The sequence below is a fragment of the Notamacropus eugenii genome, chromosome 6, assembly GCF_028372415.1.
Source record: "Notamacropus eugenii isolate mMacEug1 chromosome 6, mMacEug1.pri_v2, whole genome shotgun sequence".
Taxonomy (NCBI): Eukaryota; Metazoa; Chordata; class Mammalia; order Diprotodontia; family Macropodidae; genus Notamacropus; species Notamacropus eugenii.
This window is the reverse complement of record NC_092877.1, coordinates 90,080,551-90,100,466: the sequence shown is the minus strand read 5'-3', so window position 1 is coordinate 90,100,466 and position 19,916 is coordinate 90,080,551. Positions and strand designations below refer to the sequence as shown.

General features: G+C 34.6%; 1 protein-coding gene across 2 annotated transcripts in view; it reads left to right on the top strand.

Moving 5' to 3' along the window:
* Window positions 1-19,916, top strand: part of ARAP2 (ArfGAP with RhoGAP domain, ankyrin repeat and PH domain 2) — a 228,206-nt gene that overhangs the window by 186,640 nt on the left and 21,650 nt on the right. For both annotated transcript variants that reach the window (XM_072620438.1, XM_072620439.1), the window contains exons 27-28: window positions 4,194-4,322; window positions 13,088-13,227. In XM_072620438.1, coding sequence (XP_072476539.1) covers window positions 4,194-4,322; window positions 13,088-13,227 — 269 coding nt within the window. The remainder of the gene's footprint in view (window positions 1-4,193; window positions 4,323-13,087; window positions 13,228-19,916) is intronic.

Sequence of the window (19,916 nt, the reverse complement as noted above, 5' to 3'; positions counted from 1 at the left end):
TTCCTCATAACATAGTTGGTACAAACAATTTTATAATATGCAAATAAGAAAAATGAGGCCCCAGATGCATAATACAGTTATATAACATTACAATGTATCATAGAGTCATTATAATTTTCCAACTCAAATTATTTGGCTCTGCATTTGTACTTTAGGACGCTAGTCTTAAGTCAGAATTAAGGATGAAATTAAAAGAATACCGATATTCTAGTTTGAAATATCTTAAAAGACATACAGAATTTAAACATTTTGTTGGTTTCCTCCATAGGAGTAGTTCAGTAGATCAATCATTTAGAGTTCTGTTATTATGAAAGGCCTGGACTAGTATTACTTAAAGTATTCATACAATCTGAAATGAAGACTTTTCTATCTAGAATCTACATTTAGATTTTACTGTTATTTTAGTGTTAGAATTTATTTTTATGTTAGAATAATTCTGTATTTCTCTAAGACTATTAAATGTGATTGTAAGGTTATAAAGTTAATACATACAATAGAAATTACTAAATTATATATTGGTTATCAAGCATCAAAAATACATCTACATGATTTCTCAATACCCTGTTGATTTTCTAACATGCATTATTTCATATTAAAAGACATTTCCCCATTGTTGAAAGTACTTCCTTGGAAAAAACTTGAAATTAGGAAAAATTTCAGATATCATCTAGTGTAATCTGTCTCTTTCCTTTTTGTTAGGCAAAACTCTCTTCGTGAAATCTGTCTTGAGCCGGCTCTTTGATAATGCAGTCTTTCCTGCATCAAATGTTTCTTCTTAAAGCATTTTCCATGATTTTGTACCTCTAATATTCTCTCTGCATTATACTTTTTAATATACATGACATGCAATTATGTGACTGTATTTTCCTTGAGGACATTTACTGTACCTTTCTTGTCTGTCTTCTCAGAATTGATATATTGCTTAACATATAGCAAGCATTTAATAAATATTTGTTACCTATTATATGTGTTGTATGTGTAGAGATATAGATATTATGGATATTGTTATATATGTATATTTATCCCAGCTTTTGATTTTAAGTTAAAAGCACAAGTTCTAGGTTGTTTCTGTAATTCTGAAATGATCCAGAAACAAAGTTAAAGAAACCAAAACAAAACAAAACAAAAAACAAGAATGTAGGATGTGGCTATTGAAGGATGATGAGCAGTGACAACCAGCTACTAGTGATATATGCTTTAAAGCCAGATTTCATATTATTGATTTTCTTTCTTTCTTTCTTGTGTTGCTGGAGTCAACTGTTTATGGTGAATATCTCCACACCCAACTGGTCCTCAAGAAACATCTATTATCATCACTATACCTTTCTATTTCCTTCAAAATACCATTATTTTTACAGTGTTTTATGATCTGAGGGTCGTGGAGCAGTGAAGTCTTCAAAAAAGTGAAATTTAAAATAGTGGATGTGAGCGGGTGACAAGAGGGAAGAAACAAATAATTATAAAGGAGAAGAGAAATAAAATAAAAATAGAGGAGAGGTAAAATAAAATTTCAAAAAGGTCAGGTGGTCATGTGATCGCAACAAGGTATAATTGTTGGACATCTGTAGTGCCAAAGCGATATTCAAAGCACCCACGGTGACTGTGAACATGCCAGCATAATTCTGAATCACAAAATATAACAGACTGTCCACATGGAAGTCAGAACCAAGACATTCAAACATCAGAAAGCCGATTCCTAACATCAGAAAGCCAAATCCATCATAGCAACAAAGAAATCTATACACAGTAACAATGCAGGGGGCACCACCATCCCCAGCCCTTCCCCCTGCTAGGGCCTTCCCACAAATAAACACAGGTCTCTGCCTGCTTCCTCTCTCTCCCTCAGCTCTAACTACTTTGTCCAACTTCTTCTCAGCTCTGTTCCACCCTTCCTGCCCCACCTGTTTGGCAAGCTCCTCTCACCACAGACCCATGTGATTCAGGCTTCCATGTTACTCAAGCAGGTCACATTGACCTATTAATGGATGGGAAATATCTTCCCATTAAGCAAAATACATTAACAATACAATGTCCCACATTTTTTCATTAATTTCCTCTCATTGCTAAGATAAATTGAAGATATCTACTAATTGAGAAATACCTACATTGATCAATCAATCAGTAAACATTTATTAAGGACCTACTATATGCCAGGCACTGTGATAAACATTGATGAGATCATAAGTCCACTTGAGGGGTCTTCTTTCTGCAAATTAAAATACATTATAGTGTTTTAAATTACATTTTTTATGAGTTCTTATTTTGAGACATGAAAATAATATTGATGATTGAGTATTTTGAGGTATGTTAAAGTTTCTTGCATACTTAAAATTGTGAGGTGATGAGTTTTGGTTCTCAAAGGCAATGACAAAAGCTCTGTCAGTTTCAAGCAGCCTATGAAGGTTTCTGCACATGGCCCCAGTAATAGACTAAATCAGCTTCTGAAGATCCTGCCTAGCCAAATATTGTGAAGTTAATCACAAGTGGTCTGACCATTTGGTGATAGTTCTTTGGTCATCACAACCCATGGGTCAAGTAATGTAGCATAATCCATTAACAGCGTTTATGTTTACATAGTGGACACTTCTGATGTGCTTAAAAATGTCAACTTCCCTCTCTAAATCTGTTTGGTTTTTTGAGTATTTACAAAAGTGGAAAGAAGACATTTTGTTCAATACTGAATACAAGCTTCCATTAAGCTCTTTGCTTTTAGCCACCATGTCAACACTATTAATGCTGTTTGGTCATTTCTGATGATTGGGTTTTTTGATCACTCAGACTGTATTTTTATTTTTATTGTTCTTTTATCACATTTTATACAATGATCACATTTTAGAATTTCATATTGATTGACTAATAACAGTATGTAATTTGAACATTTCATTATTATTAGTAAAAAGTGATGGGTCAACATTTATGGCCCAAGTATTCATATAGTAGGTTAAAAGAGTATAGGGTTGGTTCAAATGTTTTATTCATTACCGTGCAAAAAATGTTATTTTAAAATTATTGAGGTTACGTGTGTAACAAGAAAAAAAGTATGAAAAGTGACTTATATAGAAAATAAGAGGGTACAAATGAACACTGTTGCTCTTTTATTTAAATTCTTTTTTATCTGTCACTTCTCAATAATTATCCCTAATACCTATAGACATCTCATGTAATAAAAGGCACAATTAAGCAAGGAGAAAAAAAAATCAACCTATGCCTCATTTCACACATATAGTCTTTCAACTTTCTGCAGAAAGGAGGGAGACAAATTCATCATTAATCAGTCCTTTGAAATTGCAATTTGTCACTAGGTTCATTACATTTCTGATGAGTTTCAATGTTCTTTTCTTCATATCAGTGTGATCATTGTGTAAACTGCCCTCTCATTCTGCTTAATTCATTGTGGATGAGATTATACAAATTTTCCCAAGTATCTCAATTATTGCTTATAGAGTAGTAATGTTCCATTGCATTCATGTGGCATAAAATTTTGGGGCATTGCAACCAATGGGGCATGATAAGATTCTTTTAAATTTAAAGGTCCCTTACACATTTAAAATATTTTGTATGTGTGTGTATATATATACATATATATATGAACAATGAACATGAATATATATGATACATATGAACATGAACTGCATATATATGTATGTATGCACACACACACACATATATACTGTAAGGTATATGCAGTTTTCCAGAAATTCATAAATCCTTTAAAGATTAAAGGGAAGTACATTGATACACACGTGTATATATATATATATATATATATATATATATATATATATATATATATGCATTTGCAATTAGTTTTTATCCTATTGCATTGTTAGTTGTCACTGATTATTTACTTTTTTAAGAGATAGCTAGATAGTACAGTGGATAGAGTGTTGGACTTGAAGTCAGGAAGATCTGAGTTCAAATTCAACCTCAGATACTTACTTGCTTTGTGACCCTGGGCAAGTCACTTAACTTCTGTTGACCTCACTTTCCTCATCTGTAAAATGGGCATGATAATAGCACCTACTAATAAAGGATGTTGAGGAAAAAAATAAGAGCATATTTGTAAAGCACTTTGCAGGCATTAACGTGATATATATATGTATGTGTGTGTGTGTGTGTGTGTGTGTGTGTATAACTGCTAGCTATTAATAACATTCTGACTCATTGTTTTATCTTTGCAATTTTTCTCCCAGAGCGCCCACTTCACTACACTGAGAATGTGCTAGAACAAGTACTTCAGTGGAGTTCATTAGCAGAACCTGGCACCGCGTACTTAGTGGTGAAGAGATTCCTGACCATGGATGTAATTAAACACTACAATGGTACGTGGTATTGCTTCACTTCCAAGTTTTATAGAGCATGGGAGATGGTTAGTATTTTGTTACTGAATCCCCGGAGCTTCCCCATCCCCATCTGCAGCTCCTTTACACAAAAAGAAGAATGGTAGGAGACTCAAACAACAGTGAGCATTTTTACATTAGGAATTGTGTCTTTTAAATAAAATATAAGCACTATTTACCAAGAAGTATTTTTAAAGAAGCCAGTATTTTTATTGATTTTTCAAAACAATTGCAAACAGATATCTTTAGCCAAAGTTTACAATCAGATTGTTTATCCTTTACATTGATGGTAACACCTGAGTTTTTTAAAATAATGATGCCTTTCAAAAATGTCTTTGACCAAATTTTAAAAATAATCTCTGAAGCTGTGAGTTTCCCCTGTAACTATGCCTTATAGCCACAAGAATTCTGTAATTATTTCCTATGTGGGTGTGCTTTGTACTTTCGGGGGTAGTTAAATATTCAGTTTACTTTGTCTTGGCAAATGCCAATCACACTGATTCAATCACTCGGACCACCTACTTTAGAATTTCTGCTGTATTCATTCTGTCCCATGCCTTTTAAGTGAGATCTAAAAGGAAAATAATGAAAGCAAATCAAATGTAATTTCTCTGTCAATTTATTACCAGAAAAACTGGTATCATTGCAGAAATACCTATTGCTCTGCGGCAGTACAGAAAAAAGAACGATGCTGAGGATTTGTGTGGGTGTGTGTTACACAAACACACACACATGCACATGTGTATACATATATACACACATACACATGTATATTTAGCTATATACATATATATACACATATATGTATGTATACATCTCTTTGTGTGTCTCTCATATATGTATATATACATATATGTATGTGTATGTGTATATACATATATATAAAATATACACGCACTTTTCTATTCTATCTTGAAGACAAGTTGGCAGAGCTAGTAAACAAGAAAAGTTGGTTGTAACCAAATTTTATTTCAACAATAAAATAGCTTGTCTTAGCAGTTCCATAAAAATCTAATGCTTGTTTGCAAAGTTCAAATAAACTAGCAAACTCCCCCACCATTCCTACACTCCAATACCTAGAACATGAACTATATATAATACACATATAATTGGATGTATTAAATGACTTTTAATAAGCAAACAACAAAACCCTGTATATTTTGCATTTGTCTAATTCTCTTTAAGGAGATTTAGCAATAGAGGGAGGATAAACCTTACCATCTACACACTCTTTTGATCTCGAGCTAATATATCTTGTTCACTCAAGGATTTTGGCTAATATGTACGCTGCTATTGTTTCAGTGTTTAAATTAGTTCATCTGCTTCCAAATAAACACAGTTTAAGAGGAAAATGCGACAAACAAGTAGAGATTTTAGAATTCTAAGCTCCGCATTTCTGCTCAGTCTTCCAAGTTAATGAAGTAACATTCGTACGCTTTCTGGAAGAAGATGGTGCATCTGTTGGCTTCACTTAAAATCAATTCCATTTTTCAAAAAGGGTATTTTGTTTCATATATCCTTTCATAACTTTGGTGTCTCTCATGATAATAAGGAGTTAATTAATCTGATGAGAAACAGAATAATCCTCCCATTTCTCCTCAACTAAAGAACCCAACTTCATTTAAATTTTCATTCAGAGTTTGCCATAACTAATCTTATTAGGTCTAACAGCATTATTGTTATTCCTAATGCAGAAGTAAGTTTCTGCATTTCCATGTAAACTTAGAGGTCCTGAAGAACTGCGAGTTAAATAGTTTCCTGTTGTTGGATTGATGTGTTTTAGGTACAAAAATTCTGTAAAATATTTCTGTATGGTTTTAGGGTTAATTTCTCATTATATTGATATGAAAGGAAGTATTGTTTTTCAGGTTTTGTGGATTTTTTTCTTTTTTTACATTACATTAATTTTTCAGTATATCCTCTCCACTGTCCCAATGAATGCTCCCTTGCAACGTAGAAAATGTTGAAGCAAAAATATTTGAAAAATAAGTGTACAAATCTGATAACATATATAACATTTCCCTCTCTGTAGAAACAAGGAAAGTATTCCTCTCTAGAATGAACCAAGGTTGGTCATTGCAATAAATCTGTTTACTTGCCTCTCAGCAGTATTTTCATTCATTAATTTTGGTCATTGTGTATATTGTTCTGCTTGCGTTATACCATTTCATTTAAGCCTTCCCATGTTTCTCTGAATTCCTTATATTGACTCTTTGTTATGACACAATACTATTCCAGTACATTTGCATGTCACAGTTTGTTTAGCCATTCCCCAATTGATGAGTGCCTTCTTTGTTTTGATTGTCCACATTTTGGTGTATACATAGAACCTTGGAATTGATTGTATGACATGGGAGACACTGGCACAGGACTGCTTAGCATGGCATGACCTCATCAGAGAAGGTGCTGTGTTCTATGAGCAAAGCAGAATTGAGACACTCAAAGGAAACACACGATGTGCAGATTTAGAGAATCCACCCCAATCTTCACATGGATTATTTGTGCCCAGACTCTGGTAGAACATGCCAAGCTCACATTGGTCTGATCAGCTCCAGTTGGACACACTGAAACTTGACTCTAGCATAGTGTTGTCATTTTGGTCGCCTTTGAGAACAAAGGACAGTAACCAACCAACCACCGGGTTCTTTCTCTTTGACTTTCTTAGGTTATATTTCTTTGTAAGATCATTAGGTTAGAAGTATGAACAGTTTACTGACTTTTCTCATAATTTTTCAGAGTGGTGTTTGCGTATCTTCTATATCCCCTCCAACAAAGACTTTTTAAAAACTAGAGGAATTTTAAGTTATATTCAATAACTCAGTGTATCCCTATGGGTTCTAATCTTAGTTTCCTACAAATGACAGATGCTTTTGAATTAAATTTGTATAAGAAAAGAGTACTTTAAAATGGTATTGCTGTTGGCAGAATGTAACTTTGGAAATCAGAAGCAGATGCTATCAGCATATTATAGTATGATTCCATCAGCCTTGATCTTAATGAAAATTTTGTACATTTTATATTCCCCTCTGACGGCCTCACTTTGAAGAGTTCTAGCAGGTTGAGGAGAGATCTTTTCTTGGAATTTATTTCTACTTTTCTGACATTCAGAAAATAATTTTGCTTCTGTGAGAAGATCATCCAACAGATATTTATTGAATATCGCCTTTGTAAAACATTATTGTGGACAGTATAGAGAATGTAAAGATCAGTTAGGCCAAGTACCCCCTTCCCAGCCTTGGCCATTGTCTTTTTTTTTCTAAGTGGGGAATAGTATCTGCATGGATGACAAGGCAAGCCACAAAGCAAGGCAATAATTGATCAATGCCAAATTAATAGTCTAGACAGCGTGATATAGAAATTCATGGGAAGGCAAAGAAACTTCTGCCTTCTCTCCGAACATACTCAGAGGAAATTTCTCAAAGGATATGGTCTCTGATCGGAGAGTAGAACATTGTGTAGGGCCTGAATGTACGGGAAAGAAGCACAGAGATCCTTTTAGATGGTGGCAGCAACATAAGATGATGTGTAAAAAACAAAGAATTTTCCCCTAACCCACTAAATATGATGTATTAGAAATCATGATTTGTTTATGTTAACAAGTCTAATTAATATTACTTGGAATTATAGAATGATAGTGGGAGAGATCAGGAGATATCTATAATAATATTAATGGTACTGTGAAGAAGGTGATGGTGGCACTAGGTTCTCAGAGTGTAAATACTTTTGGTTCCCTTTCTGGCCTCTACATTAATAGGGATGACTATGGTACCATGTTATGAAAATGTATATGTTTGCTTCATGGTTTTTATTACTTAATGTCTTTGACTGCCCAAGCACCCAAGTAGGGGCACCAGAAGTATCAGGGATTCTATATCCTTGTTTTCAATAGTTAATGCAAAAGAAACAGGTCTAGCCATCTCTAGCATGATGACTGTGTGTGACCAGTAGACTGTACACCAGATATCATCCCTCTGGATGGAACATGCTCTCTAGTACCGATGATGTGTCTTCAAGGAGTAGACTTGGGTTGGATTGGTTTTGAGTTTTCTCTGTGCAGCACAGAGCAAGTCTTTTATCCTCTTTGAGGCTGTTTGGACTAGAGGATATCTTAAGTCACTCCTAGCTCTAAGTGCATGAACCTGTGATCTTTTTTATTAAACTGCAGTGTGATTAACTCTGTAGGCATTATACAATAAATCAATACATATTTCTCCAGATGATATGTTTCTCTTGTCATTTGTGAATAGCTTCTTTCATGTATTACATCCAGATTGAAAAAGTCATTAATGTGAGTGAAACCTAAATTCTGTAAACTATATATGAAAACTTTTAAAATTAACTAAGATCTTGTCTTAAAATAGATGTGCCATCAGGGAAATAATCTAGATTTCTTGTTTTGTGTCAGATCAATTCTGTTTGATTGATAGCATTTTCAATATAATATAGTCATTTATAGAATAGTACAGTCTGGTTGGTACTGTGAACTGTTCCCACTCCAATGATTCACCTAGAAAAAATAACAACGTAATATATGTTGGCAGACAAATGCTGTCCTTACGAGGATTATCCAGATGGGTTTTTTTTTGGCAGATGTTATTACAAGTTAAAATTTAGTTTAGATTTTACTTATTTGTGGAACTGTCCCATTTTCCTCAGAGATTGAAAAGGCTTCACAAAGAACCAGATGGGCCAGTAATGCATTAAGAAATAGGCTTTTATCGAAGTGTTTTGATACCTGAAGGAAGATTATAGAATGAGAGACGTGAATGCAACTGGGTCTCGGTTTCCAGAGGGGTCAGCCACCAGAACCTTGGATGCACTAAGACTTGTCATAGTCAGATACCATTGATGTTTCTACCACTTTTCCTTATTTGTATGAGGGATGGCTTAATCCTTTATGTTTTCCACATCAGGGCAGCTATCCCTTCATAGTTATTATGTTTTGTTTTTTAAATAGGAAACCATATCTTTTCCTTTCTTTTAAATAAAGGGAACATGACCAGTGACTAAAAAGTACCATTCTCAGTTTCTGGTGAGCAAGGAATAGATTTTGATAGTTTTACTTAGTTGCTGATAGAAGATGTGTCCTAAAGGGCATGACTTGCAAAGAGTTTACACAAAATTCTTGAAGGCACAAAACGAAGAAAAAAGAGTACTGAAAAATCATCACTGATAATATCTGTAACATTTTGTCACCTGAGGAATCATATTATGTCAGAATCTAGTGCTTACTACTATAACATTAATAACTAATGCTGGTGGTTCAGGGACATGGGACACTGTACCTACTTCTTTTAGCTAAGAGACCTTTGGACCAGCTTTATTCCTGAGGAATCCTGGCCTCTGATGATAAAAGGCTCAGGCTCACTTTTTTTATTTTCCCCACTCATTGCTGTAAAACTGGGAACAAATTATGTAATGGTTAGATTTTTGTCTCATGTCTAGAGCCTTCCCTTAGCGTGATAGTAAAAAGAAGCACAGTGCTTCGTATAATTCAGGTATGGGACAGGTATTAATTTTCTACACAAAATAAGGCAACCTCCCATAAAAACAGAACAAAATAACACACCCTGATGGAATGATTTAAAACAGAATTCAGCAGTTTATAATGTGTTACTTTCTGCTGTGAGGCTGATGCTTAATCCTCTTTTAAATGTAAAGCACTTTGCAGGAAGTGCTGATGAGTCAATTTAAGTTTCACCTCACCTCTGCTTTACTTTTCTAAATTGGGCATTTGTTGCCACCACCCTAAGAAGCACAATTTTCCAAGAAGAAGAAACAACCGAGGAAGTCAGTGAATGTATAGTTTCTATTAGACTCAGTATATGAATTTAATTTGTCTTTATCCTAGTTTATTTTATTATTTTATGGTCTGCTGCTTATTTTCAAGGATTTTACTGAATTGAATAAATCCAGAGAATAAGGAATGGGCAAAACAGTTAGAATTGGTACAAGGCAGATAATCAGATAATCCAATGTGAATGCACATAGCTAATAAAAATGCTTATTTTATAGAAAACTCTAAGATTTAGAAACCATCTTATTCTCTCATTTAAATGACCTTTTGAGATAAAACAAATAATGTTGTCCCCATTTTATAGATGATGAAATAGCCTCATAGAAATAAAGTAATTTTCCCTATGCCCCCTACTTAACAGTCAGAGCTGTGATTTGAGCCCAGGGCTTTGGGTTCTAAATCCAGCGCTTCTTATACCCAGTCTGTGTCTGTGTTGGTCTTCTAATGGTACAGATCAAAGCTTATTTAAATAAATAATTCTGATTATTATATTCTCTGCTCCATTTTCCTCATTTAATTGTACCAGTTCTACTTTCAACTGGTTTGTTACTTGGCCACTAATTTTATTTTATTTTTTTAAAGTTCTCATCATGTAAATAATTAAGTATAAGAGTTATATTTTTCCAATATATGTTTTAAAACTAAAATATTTGAACATTTTTCTACTTAACACTATCAACTATCCAAAAGGCAGAGACTCATAGACATTTCTGGGGCTATTTTTTAAAGTTATTGGATGAAAACATTTCCTAATATATCTAAGATGATCTCTGATCATTAATTAATGAAAACTATCAGAGTTTGCTAATTACCATTTTTGTTTTATGTCAGGATCAGTGAAGAGATTCAAAATTGTTCCTCTTGAGGAGTCTCATTTCCAGGTGGCCACTCCAGTCTGACATTTGAGTTGTGAAGAGTTCTTCAACTTTTCTTTTACTCTGTTACAGATTCAGTTTTCTCATAGTTCTCTCTTTTTTTATTTTTTTTTTCCTACAGTCTTAAAAGAATGCTAGGAAATCCTCAAGCTCCCCTTTTCTGTTTTTCAAGAAGTTGTATGAGCTTACCATCTGTCCATCAGGATTTAGTTATTCGTGTTGTAGCCCATGTGGGAGGGAAGCGTGATTCTTAGAAAAGTAGACTGTTTTCAGTACCAGTGCAGAAGAGAATATTGTTTTCCAACATCTAATTCAGAATTTCTCCCAGTGAATGTGGTGGCCACATTGGGAAGATGATTTTAACTTATTTCCTTGTTTTAAGTCTATTATTTCTTGATGCATTTCCAAGACATCGAGGGTTAAGGGGAGGCTGCCAGGTATTATTTGGGGTATCACAACAGGAATTAGAGAAGAGGATATAGGAAAGAATTAAAAATTCTTAGTGTCAACTGAATAACTTTGTGTTCCAATCCCCTTACATTAATGCTTTGCTCTTCTGAGATCTTGTAATGAGCTTATATTTTTAGATTGCTTCAGATATTTGCTGGTTCATATTTAGGAAAAAAAAGTATTCAGGCAGTAACATTCAACAAGTATGTATTCATACTTGTTAATTATAATAAAAACAGAAATACTAATATAAATAAAAATATAGAAACTCAGTTTCAAGGAACCTTAAAGTTTTCATTGTGACAAACTCAGTTTCAAGGAACCTTAAAGTTTTCTTTGTGACCGGAGACCCCTAGATATGGGGAACTCATTGTTATCTAACAGTTCAACCCATTATACTTTTAAACAGCTCTAATCCTTAAGAAAGTTTCATTAAAAAAAGCTGAATTCTACTTTTCCTCAAATCTCTTAAGCAAAAGAGCCTAAAATCTGCTTTGTCTCAACTTCAAACCAAACCTCTCCATTCTTGAAGCTGATCCTTTTATGAGAAGTTCTGACCAGTCAAGTTACCATCTGGTTGTACTTTGGCTGGTTAATGTACTATTGAAAGTGCAAATCCTAGACCTAAGTACTATGAATGTAGTATAAGCTTGCTGAGCCATCCTCGAGCTATCTATCAGTTCATCCTTTGCTTTTTGGCTACCACATTTTAGTGTAAACTTGTATTCAACTTTGAGAGTTCAATAAGATGCCCAGGTGTTTTCCACATTGACTATTGTCCAGCAATATCTTCCCCATCCTTTACTTGGCACAGTTAAGTGTTTCAGATCTTAAATATAGGATTTTCCATTCCATTGTCGATGAATTAATATTCCTAAAAATATATGTTGCTAAGTATATCAGTACATTAGTTATAGATGCTTGATATAGGGAGCTTAATGTTAAAGGAAATGATGTAGAGAACTGGATTGGCGTAAATGAAAGAAGGAAGGAGAGGAAGGAAGGAAGAAAGGAAGGAAAGAAGGAAAAAAGAAAGAAAAAGAAAGAAAGAGAAAGAAAGGTGCATTAATAAAGGCTAGCAGTGTTGTATACCATCTAGATGAGGTAAAGAGCTTTACATCTATTTTCAGGTTAGTCTATGCCTACTTTATCATATACCTAATATAAATAAAATACCTACTATTTGGTTGGATAAACAGCAGGTAGCAATTTTTTTTTGAAATACCCAGGAGCCTTGCTATCAGAAATTGCCTCACTTACTAAATGTTTATTTCATATATATGTTTAATTATAAGTGAGTATCTGGTTCCCTGTTGCTGCATCTGAATCAGCCATGTCTACATAATGTAGTCTCTGGTTTTTCTATTCTTGTCCTTTTATTGGTGTATTTATAATGCCTTATGAATTAAAGCTAAAACATTACACTTGAGCGTTAGCTGTCACCATTATCTATCAGCCTTTCATTTGAAAATTAATTTCAGTACCTCAGATCAAGGGGCATTCATCATATGAATATGCTTTCTATGATGTTAGAGTTCTAAAGTACTGTGTTACAGAAAATGGTATCAAGTTTAAAATGCTCTATATTGAATACATTTGCTTAAGTTTTTTTGTCTCCTTTACAGAGAAAAGTGCAATGGAAAGTGTAAAAGAAGGAGTCTTGAAATTCAAGGAAGAACCTTCTAAAATATTGTCTGGAAATAAATTTCAAGATCGGTACTTTATTTTGCGAGAAGGCTGTCTCTTTGTTTATAAGGATATAAAGGTATTTTTTATGCATTAAATAATAATAGATTTACATGTGAATAATTATATATGTATGTGTAGCATGTGTATATATTAAATGTTGCATTAGTTACCTAATATAGGATTATTATTGAATTCACATTAATCAACTTTAATAAATGATATTTAAACTAAAATTTTAAAGGAAAAAGAGACCAAAGAAAAACACTCCAATAATAATTGCAGATTTCAGCACATACCAGAATATGATAAATCAAAGAAAGAAATTGTCGACAAATGAAGAAAGTTGAATATTTATTTTTATTTAAGGATTCATAAATATTTTCGTAAATTGATCACACTCTAAAGAACTTAGAAATTCAGAAAGTAAAAATGGCTAATCCTATTCTTATTGGCCACATTGTCATTAAAAGTAGTAATCTGGGGAGTGAGGGCTGCTATGTGGTTCAGTAGATAGAGGACTGGGATCTGAAGTCAGGAAGACTCATCTTCCTGAGTTCACATCTGACCTCAGGCATATATGAGCTGTGTAGCCCTGGGCAAGTCACTTAGCCCTGTTTCCCTCAGTTTTCTTACCTGTATAATGACCTGGAGAAGGAAATGGCAAACCACTCTAGAATCGCTGCCAAGAAAACCTCAAATGAGGTCATGCAGAGTCATTCATCACTGAAAAACAATTCAGCAGTCAAGGGAGTAGTAAGTAATAAGGGAAATATGACGAAAGTTTATAAGCATGTAGTGAAATATTACTGAGCAGATATAAAGAAAACAGAGAAATATGGGAAGATAAAGCAAGTGATGCAGAGGGATGAAAGCAGAGTCAAAAGAACAACACTCCTGTAATTTTGTAAATAAATACAACAGTAATGGCAACAGAAAAATTTACAGATAACAGGTTCAAGAGGTCACAAACAGCAATTTTTTTTCTAAAAGTTCAGAATATTTTAAGTATATAAATAGTAGAATGATAGTGTTTATGGTCAGTTGTTCATTTTATTTCTTTTATGTGTGTGTGTGTACATACATATATGTATATGAATACATATATTATTCAAATATACACTTAATGAGCTTATCAATGGAAATTAAGGATGCAGCCCAACAAAAATAATTAAAGATAAATAAGCTGTGGTCAGTGATTTCAAAGAGAAATCTTTTCTAATAGAGAAGATCAAGTACACAAATAACTCACTCATGGTTGGATGTAAGTCATACATGAAAGGTATAAAGTGAGATCAGAGCGTACTGTTCCTAGGCTAGAGCCCTTTATTGTGATAGAGCTGTCCCACTCACCATGCCTTTTGTAATTCTCCTTCTCTGTCACCTCTCTGCCTTTCTTCATGCCATCTCTGCATGTGGAATTCATCCCTTCCCCCAAGCCAATGATTCTCAAGTTGCGATCTGGAGACCTCTAAGAGTCTCCATGGTCTAAAGTATTTTGCAGTAATGCTAAGATGTTTTAATTTCCAGTGGGACAAATATCAGCAGATATAAGCCACATAAACAAAAGCTTTTGGGGAATTCTGATTTTTAAGAGTGTAAAGGATTCTGAGACAAAAATAAGTTTGATAATTGCTGCTCTGTATTCTACTGATTGCAGGTTTGTTCATTTTTTGGAAACAATCCAAATGCTACTCCTTCCATAATGCTTTCTTTGAGATCTTGCCCAGTTAGAAATTAATGATCTTTTCCTCCTTGAAATTTGTACTTCATTTATATATGCAGTTATTATCGGTTTTCTTTTCATGTTTTTTTGTGGGTAAGCTATATCTCTCTACAAAATTGGAAACTCAGTGCAGTCTTGTCTGTTTTTGTATCTCCTCTAGAATTCAGCAGATTATTAAGCAGCACATGCTATATATACTTAATATATGGCTGTTGACATACCTTGAAATGAGAATTCAGAGTAGGGATACATTTCTAACCTGGGGAAATAAGAGAGAGCTTGATGAAGATGACATTGGAGACTTGAAAGAAAAGTCTGTTTTGATCAGAGCTCAAGAAGTATGAAGTTCTGACAAATCTATAACAATTTTTAATAATAGACAAATTTGTTTAATGGATAAATCCATACTAATTGAAACAATTTTTATAATTAGTTTACTGAAGTCTTACTCTAATGTCTGATCATGGTATAGTGATGATCCTGGCTATTTGATAGCTATTTTACTGTAGCATAAGCACTGGCTAACTCCACTAAAATATAAAGGTTTTTAATTCAGTTGATTGGTTTGAATTCAGTGGATTGGACACATCTACTATTGAAGGACAAATATAACTGTAGTACAAACTACTCATCGCTGCTTCGGCTGCAGGGTAATGAATTTTTCTGGAAGAACTTCTCAGAGGGAGCATTGTAGATCCTTGACATACTGAAATTTAATTAAATTTAAAAGAATATCTCCATTGAAATATTACTTTATTGCTTTCACTGCTTTTATTTGACTGTTACCCTGTTCGTACAGAGATAACTCATCATAATATGATATACATTGATATTTGTTATACTGAGCAAAAACTATCTTTGAGAGCCTGTAATACATTCTTTAAATTAGAATGACCTCAAGGTATTAGAAGAATTTTTATTAAGAACTAAAAATTGAAATGTGTACACTTAGGAGGCAAAATCAGTGTGTTTGCAACTTTAAAAATAGGCACCTTCAGGAGAATACATGAAGCTTACCATTCTCTCCTAAAACTTGAGTTTTTCCAAAAATGATTAGTTTTACCTAATGACTTTATTTTCAGGTTTTCCACTTTGATTTCTCCCTTGGGATTTTTGTTAAAAGGTGATCTCAGTCACGAATTTTGAAGGAATTTCTTAAGCATTCACTTACAAATCCCTCAAAAGAATTATTTTGCTATGTTTGGAGCAATTGCCTTTAATATGTATTTGCATGTGGTTAGAAAATAATTTGCTTAAGAATTAGTAAAAATTACAGAATGAAAAGTTTATCTTAAATGACTATGTTAATTGTGGATAATTTATGAACGCTCATTAAAAACAAATTAGAGTTGTACAAGGAAGAAAATATATTGTGTTATGTGCCTCTTTGAACAGGAACTGTTCATTAGAGCTCTCTTTCATCTTAAGGTGAAAAGGTTTCCATGAACATTACCTTTACAGTGTTAATGGTCTGAAAATTGTAGATTGCTGTGTGGTCATTAAAAGTTGAAAACTCCTGGTCACAAGACCAATTGTATAAACATAGTGATTACTTGACTTTGTTAGAAATATATAGTAGTATATGTAGAGTCTGTATCAGATTTCATGTCATCTTGCATTCTGGGTGAGTGTTGGGGAGGGATGGGGAGAAAATTTGGAACTCAAAATCTTATGGAAGTGAATGATGAAAACTAAAAATAAATAAACTATCTTTTTTAAAAAAGAAACAGTAGAAGAAATAATGTACGGCAAATTTCATGTCATACTGTGTTGCTAGAACTTCGGATTTAAAGAAATCCTTGTGAACCTCCACTAAGAGATGAAAAAAGTTATCTGTACATAAGTACAAAATTCAGACCCTTAACAATCATAGATATTTGTTGATTTGTCTGTATAAAAGGCTATCTGGACCAGCTCCCCACCTTTCCATCATTTCTCCCTATTGCTTTACCTTTGCCCTTCATAATGGGGCTTTTGATCCTCCATTCTTTTGTATTCCCCTTCCTGTAGTTTTCTTTTGAACTGTTAAGGCAGATCTTCACTCCCTATTTTTTCAGTTGATTTTTTTTTTTAACCTAAGTGAAGAAATTCCCATTGATTTCAGTAACATTTATTTTCTTACTTTGAGGTCATTCATTGTTCAAGCTTGCAAACATCTCTCAGAATCTTCATTTTCTTATCATGAATTATCCCTATGTGGTTTGATTTCTTTCATAATTTAATAAGCACACTTCCTATGTCTTCCATCAAGTTGTTGCTAAGATGGTTAGCTTTTTGAGTGCCATGTCGTAATGTCAATTCACTCTGAGCTTACTATCCCAATTTAAATATTCAGGTCAAACTCCAGAGTCCTGGGCTGCTCTGAGACTTTCAGCCAAAGGCACACATGTTGCTGTAGCTGATTATATCAAGAATTTTACTTAAGAAATTTCCCTAAAGTCTTTCGATATGGTTGCTCAAGCAGCTACAAAGCTACTCAACTGTAGCATTATTTAGTTTTGTCTTCATCTTATCTGTATCTGTGCTATTAGAGACTTTCTTAAATGCGTACAACTTCTCCCCTTTCTTTCTTCCCTCCCCTCCCAAAAAGGAGAGAGATCCACTATCCCTATGACAAATGGCCATCTGCAGTCATTGGTGGGGATCTGGACCCAGAATCAGCAAAGCTCACGTCTCCCCTCCAGGACAGATTGGCTTTGTGCCTCTGAACAAATCACGTAGCCTCTGAGTGAATCCACTGGGTTGGTGAAGACTCACTTCAGTCTTCCTGCAGCTGTGAAATCACCAGTTCAGAACAGCTCCAACAGAAACAGACCACCCATCTTCTCATCTAACAACCTTTTGAAATAAAGAAAGTCAATTCAAAAACTGATTCCAATAAAGAAAGGCCCTTATTAAAGATAAATGCCTACAAAGATATCCATTCTAGAATCTTGGCAGGTATTAGTAGCAAACTAGGCAGTGTCATTTTTAGAATCTGCATTTTTTTCCTTTTTGAAGATCAGGATATCGATGCATTCATTTCAAATCAAAGAGCATTTTTCAAGCATCATTTTATGCAAGGTACTGTCAGGCACTTGGGATTCTAAGACAAAGTATTTAATACCATCTACTCTCTGGGGGTTTATGTTTTCCTGGGGGAATAAGGCATCTCCAAAGCTAAGTAAATTAAAAATAATTTTAGAATGGATAATGATTCAGAGGAATTAGGAAAATTGGAAAGGTGGTGAATTGAGAATATATTAAGGAGTAGACGTGAGAAGGGAGTGCACTCTAGGTCAAGTTTGTGCAAGGTCCCCGAAATGGGAGATGGAATGCTTTGTTTGGAGAATGAAGCTTCTAATGTGAAATAAATCTGGAAATATAGACTGAGGCCAGATTGTGAAGAAGGGCCAAGCTGAGAAGTTTCTAGTCTGCTGGAGGCAGTGGGGAGCCACCACATAGCTTTTTGAGCTGGAAAGTGACATAGTGGCTTAGGAAGATTAGTTTGTCAGCTTTATATGGATTGTGCATTGGGGAAGGGGAGAGTGAATTCTAGGAAGCCAGATCAGTTGTCTCAATGTTCCAGGTAAAAGTTATTGAAGGCTTGAACCAGATGATGGTCATGGAGTGGAGTGACGGGACAGATAGGAGATATGGAGACCGAATTGTCAGGACTTGGCAATTGATTGAATATGGGAGGTGAGAGAAGGTCAAGTCAAGGATGACTTCAGTGTTGTGATGTGGATCTCTCAACAAATGCTATGTAATTCTGAAATAGGAAAGTTTGGAGGAGACAGGTTTAGAGACAAGTGTTCAGTGTTGGAGAGAGTTAAAGAAATGTGTGTTTTCCGGAGGAACTCAAGTTTCCATGGAAACAAGAAGTTGGAAAAATGTGATAAGAAGAGGTCCAAGGTGATGGGAGATTTGTTAGCCATAGAAGGGAAATTGTAGGGGGCTTGAGGGAAGGGGAGTGCCAAGAAGGATTGAGCTAGAGGGATAATAGAGGTGAGATAGAATTTGGAAGAAAGAGGGACAAAGATTTTGTCACCTAAATATTCAGTGTCTGTAGCATAGGAATTAAAGGAGACAGTTGTGTCCTAGAATCATAGGTTTAGAGATGAAGAAGCTTTTGTGGTCATCTTGTGCAGTCGCCTAATTGTAGAGATGATAAAAATGAGGCCCAGAGAGGTGGGGATTTAGTGTCATTTCACTGGATCCTTACCATCAAAGTTCCTGTAATAATAGAGGGCATCATTAATTTCTCTTATTACACACCAGAGAACAGAGGTTTGATTTAGGCATATTTTTTCAATAAAAACATAGTGAACAGGTCACCAGAAACCTTACTAAACCTACATTTAGTGATTCTTCTTTGCCACAGCCCCCAAAATCCAGGAATGCTGCCATCCAAAGAAGGACCCTCTCAATGTGCTGTATTTGTTTGGCTTCCGATATGTGAGTGTTACTTCTGGATGAGGTTTTACTGGTGAGAGGGCTGGTGCCTAAGGCCCTTATCCTGGCTGGGATGGTGCTAACCAGGAACCCGAAATCTGAAAACTTGATCATTATGGAGGATTGATTGGTTATTATTTTTCTCATATGGTTTGGGGAATTACAGTAATGTATAAGTACTGTCTCAGGCATCAGAACATCGGGGTGTTCTTATAATAAAACTAACATTTAGATAAAATGTTAAGCTTTGCAAGTGGACAACTAGATAGAATGGCAGAGTGCCAGGCCTGAAGACAGAAAGACCTGAATTCAAATCTGACCTCAGACACTTACTAGCTGTGTGACCTTAGGCAAGTCACTTAACCTTGTTTGCCTCAGTTTCCTCACCTGTAAAATGAACTGGGGAAGGAAATGGCAAACGACTCCAGTATCTTTGCCAAGAAAACTGCAAATGGGGTCACAAAGAGTTGGCTGAAATGACTGACCAAGGTTTCCAAAGCATTTTACAGGTATACGTGTGTGTGTTTGTGTGCATGGATGCGTGTATGCGTGTGTGTGTGTATAATTTCCATTTGATCCTAATAACGTGATGGAAGTGCTGTTATTTT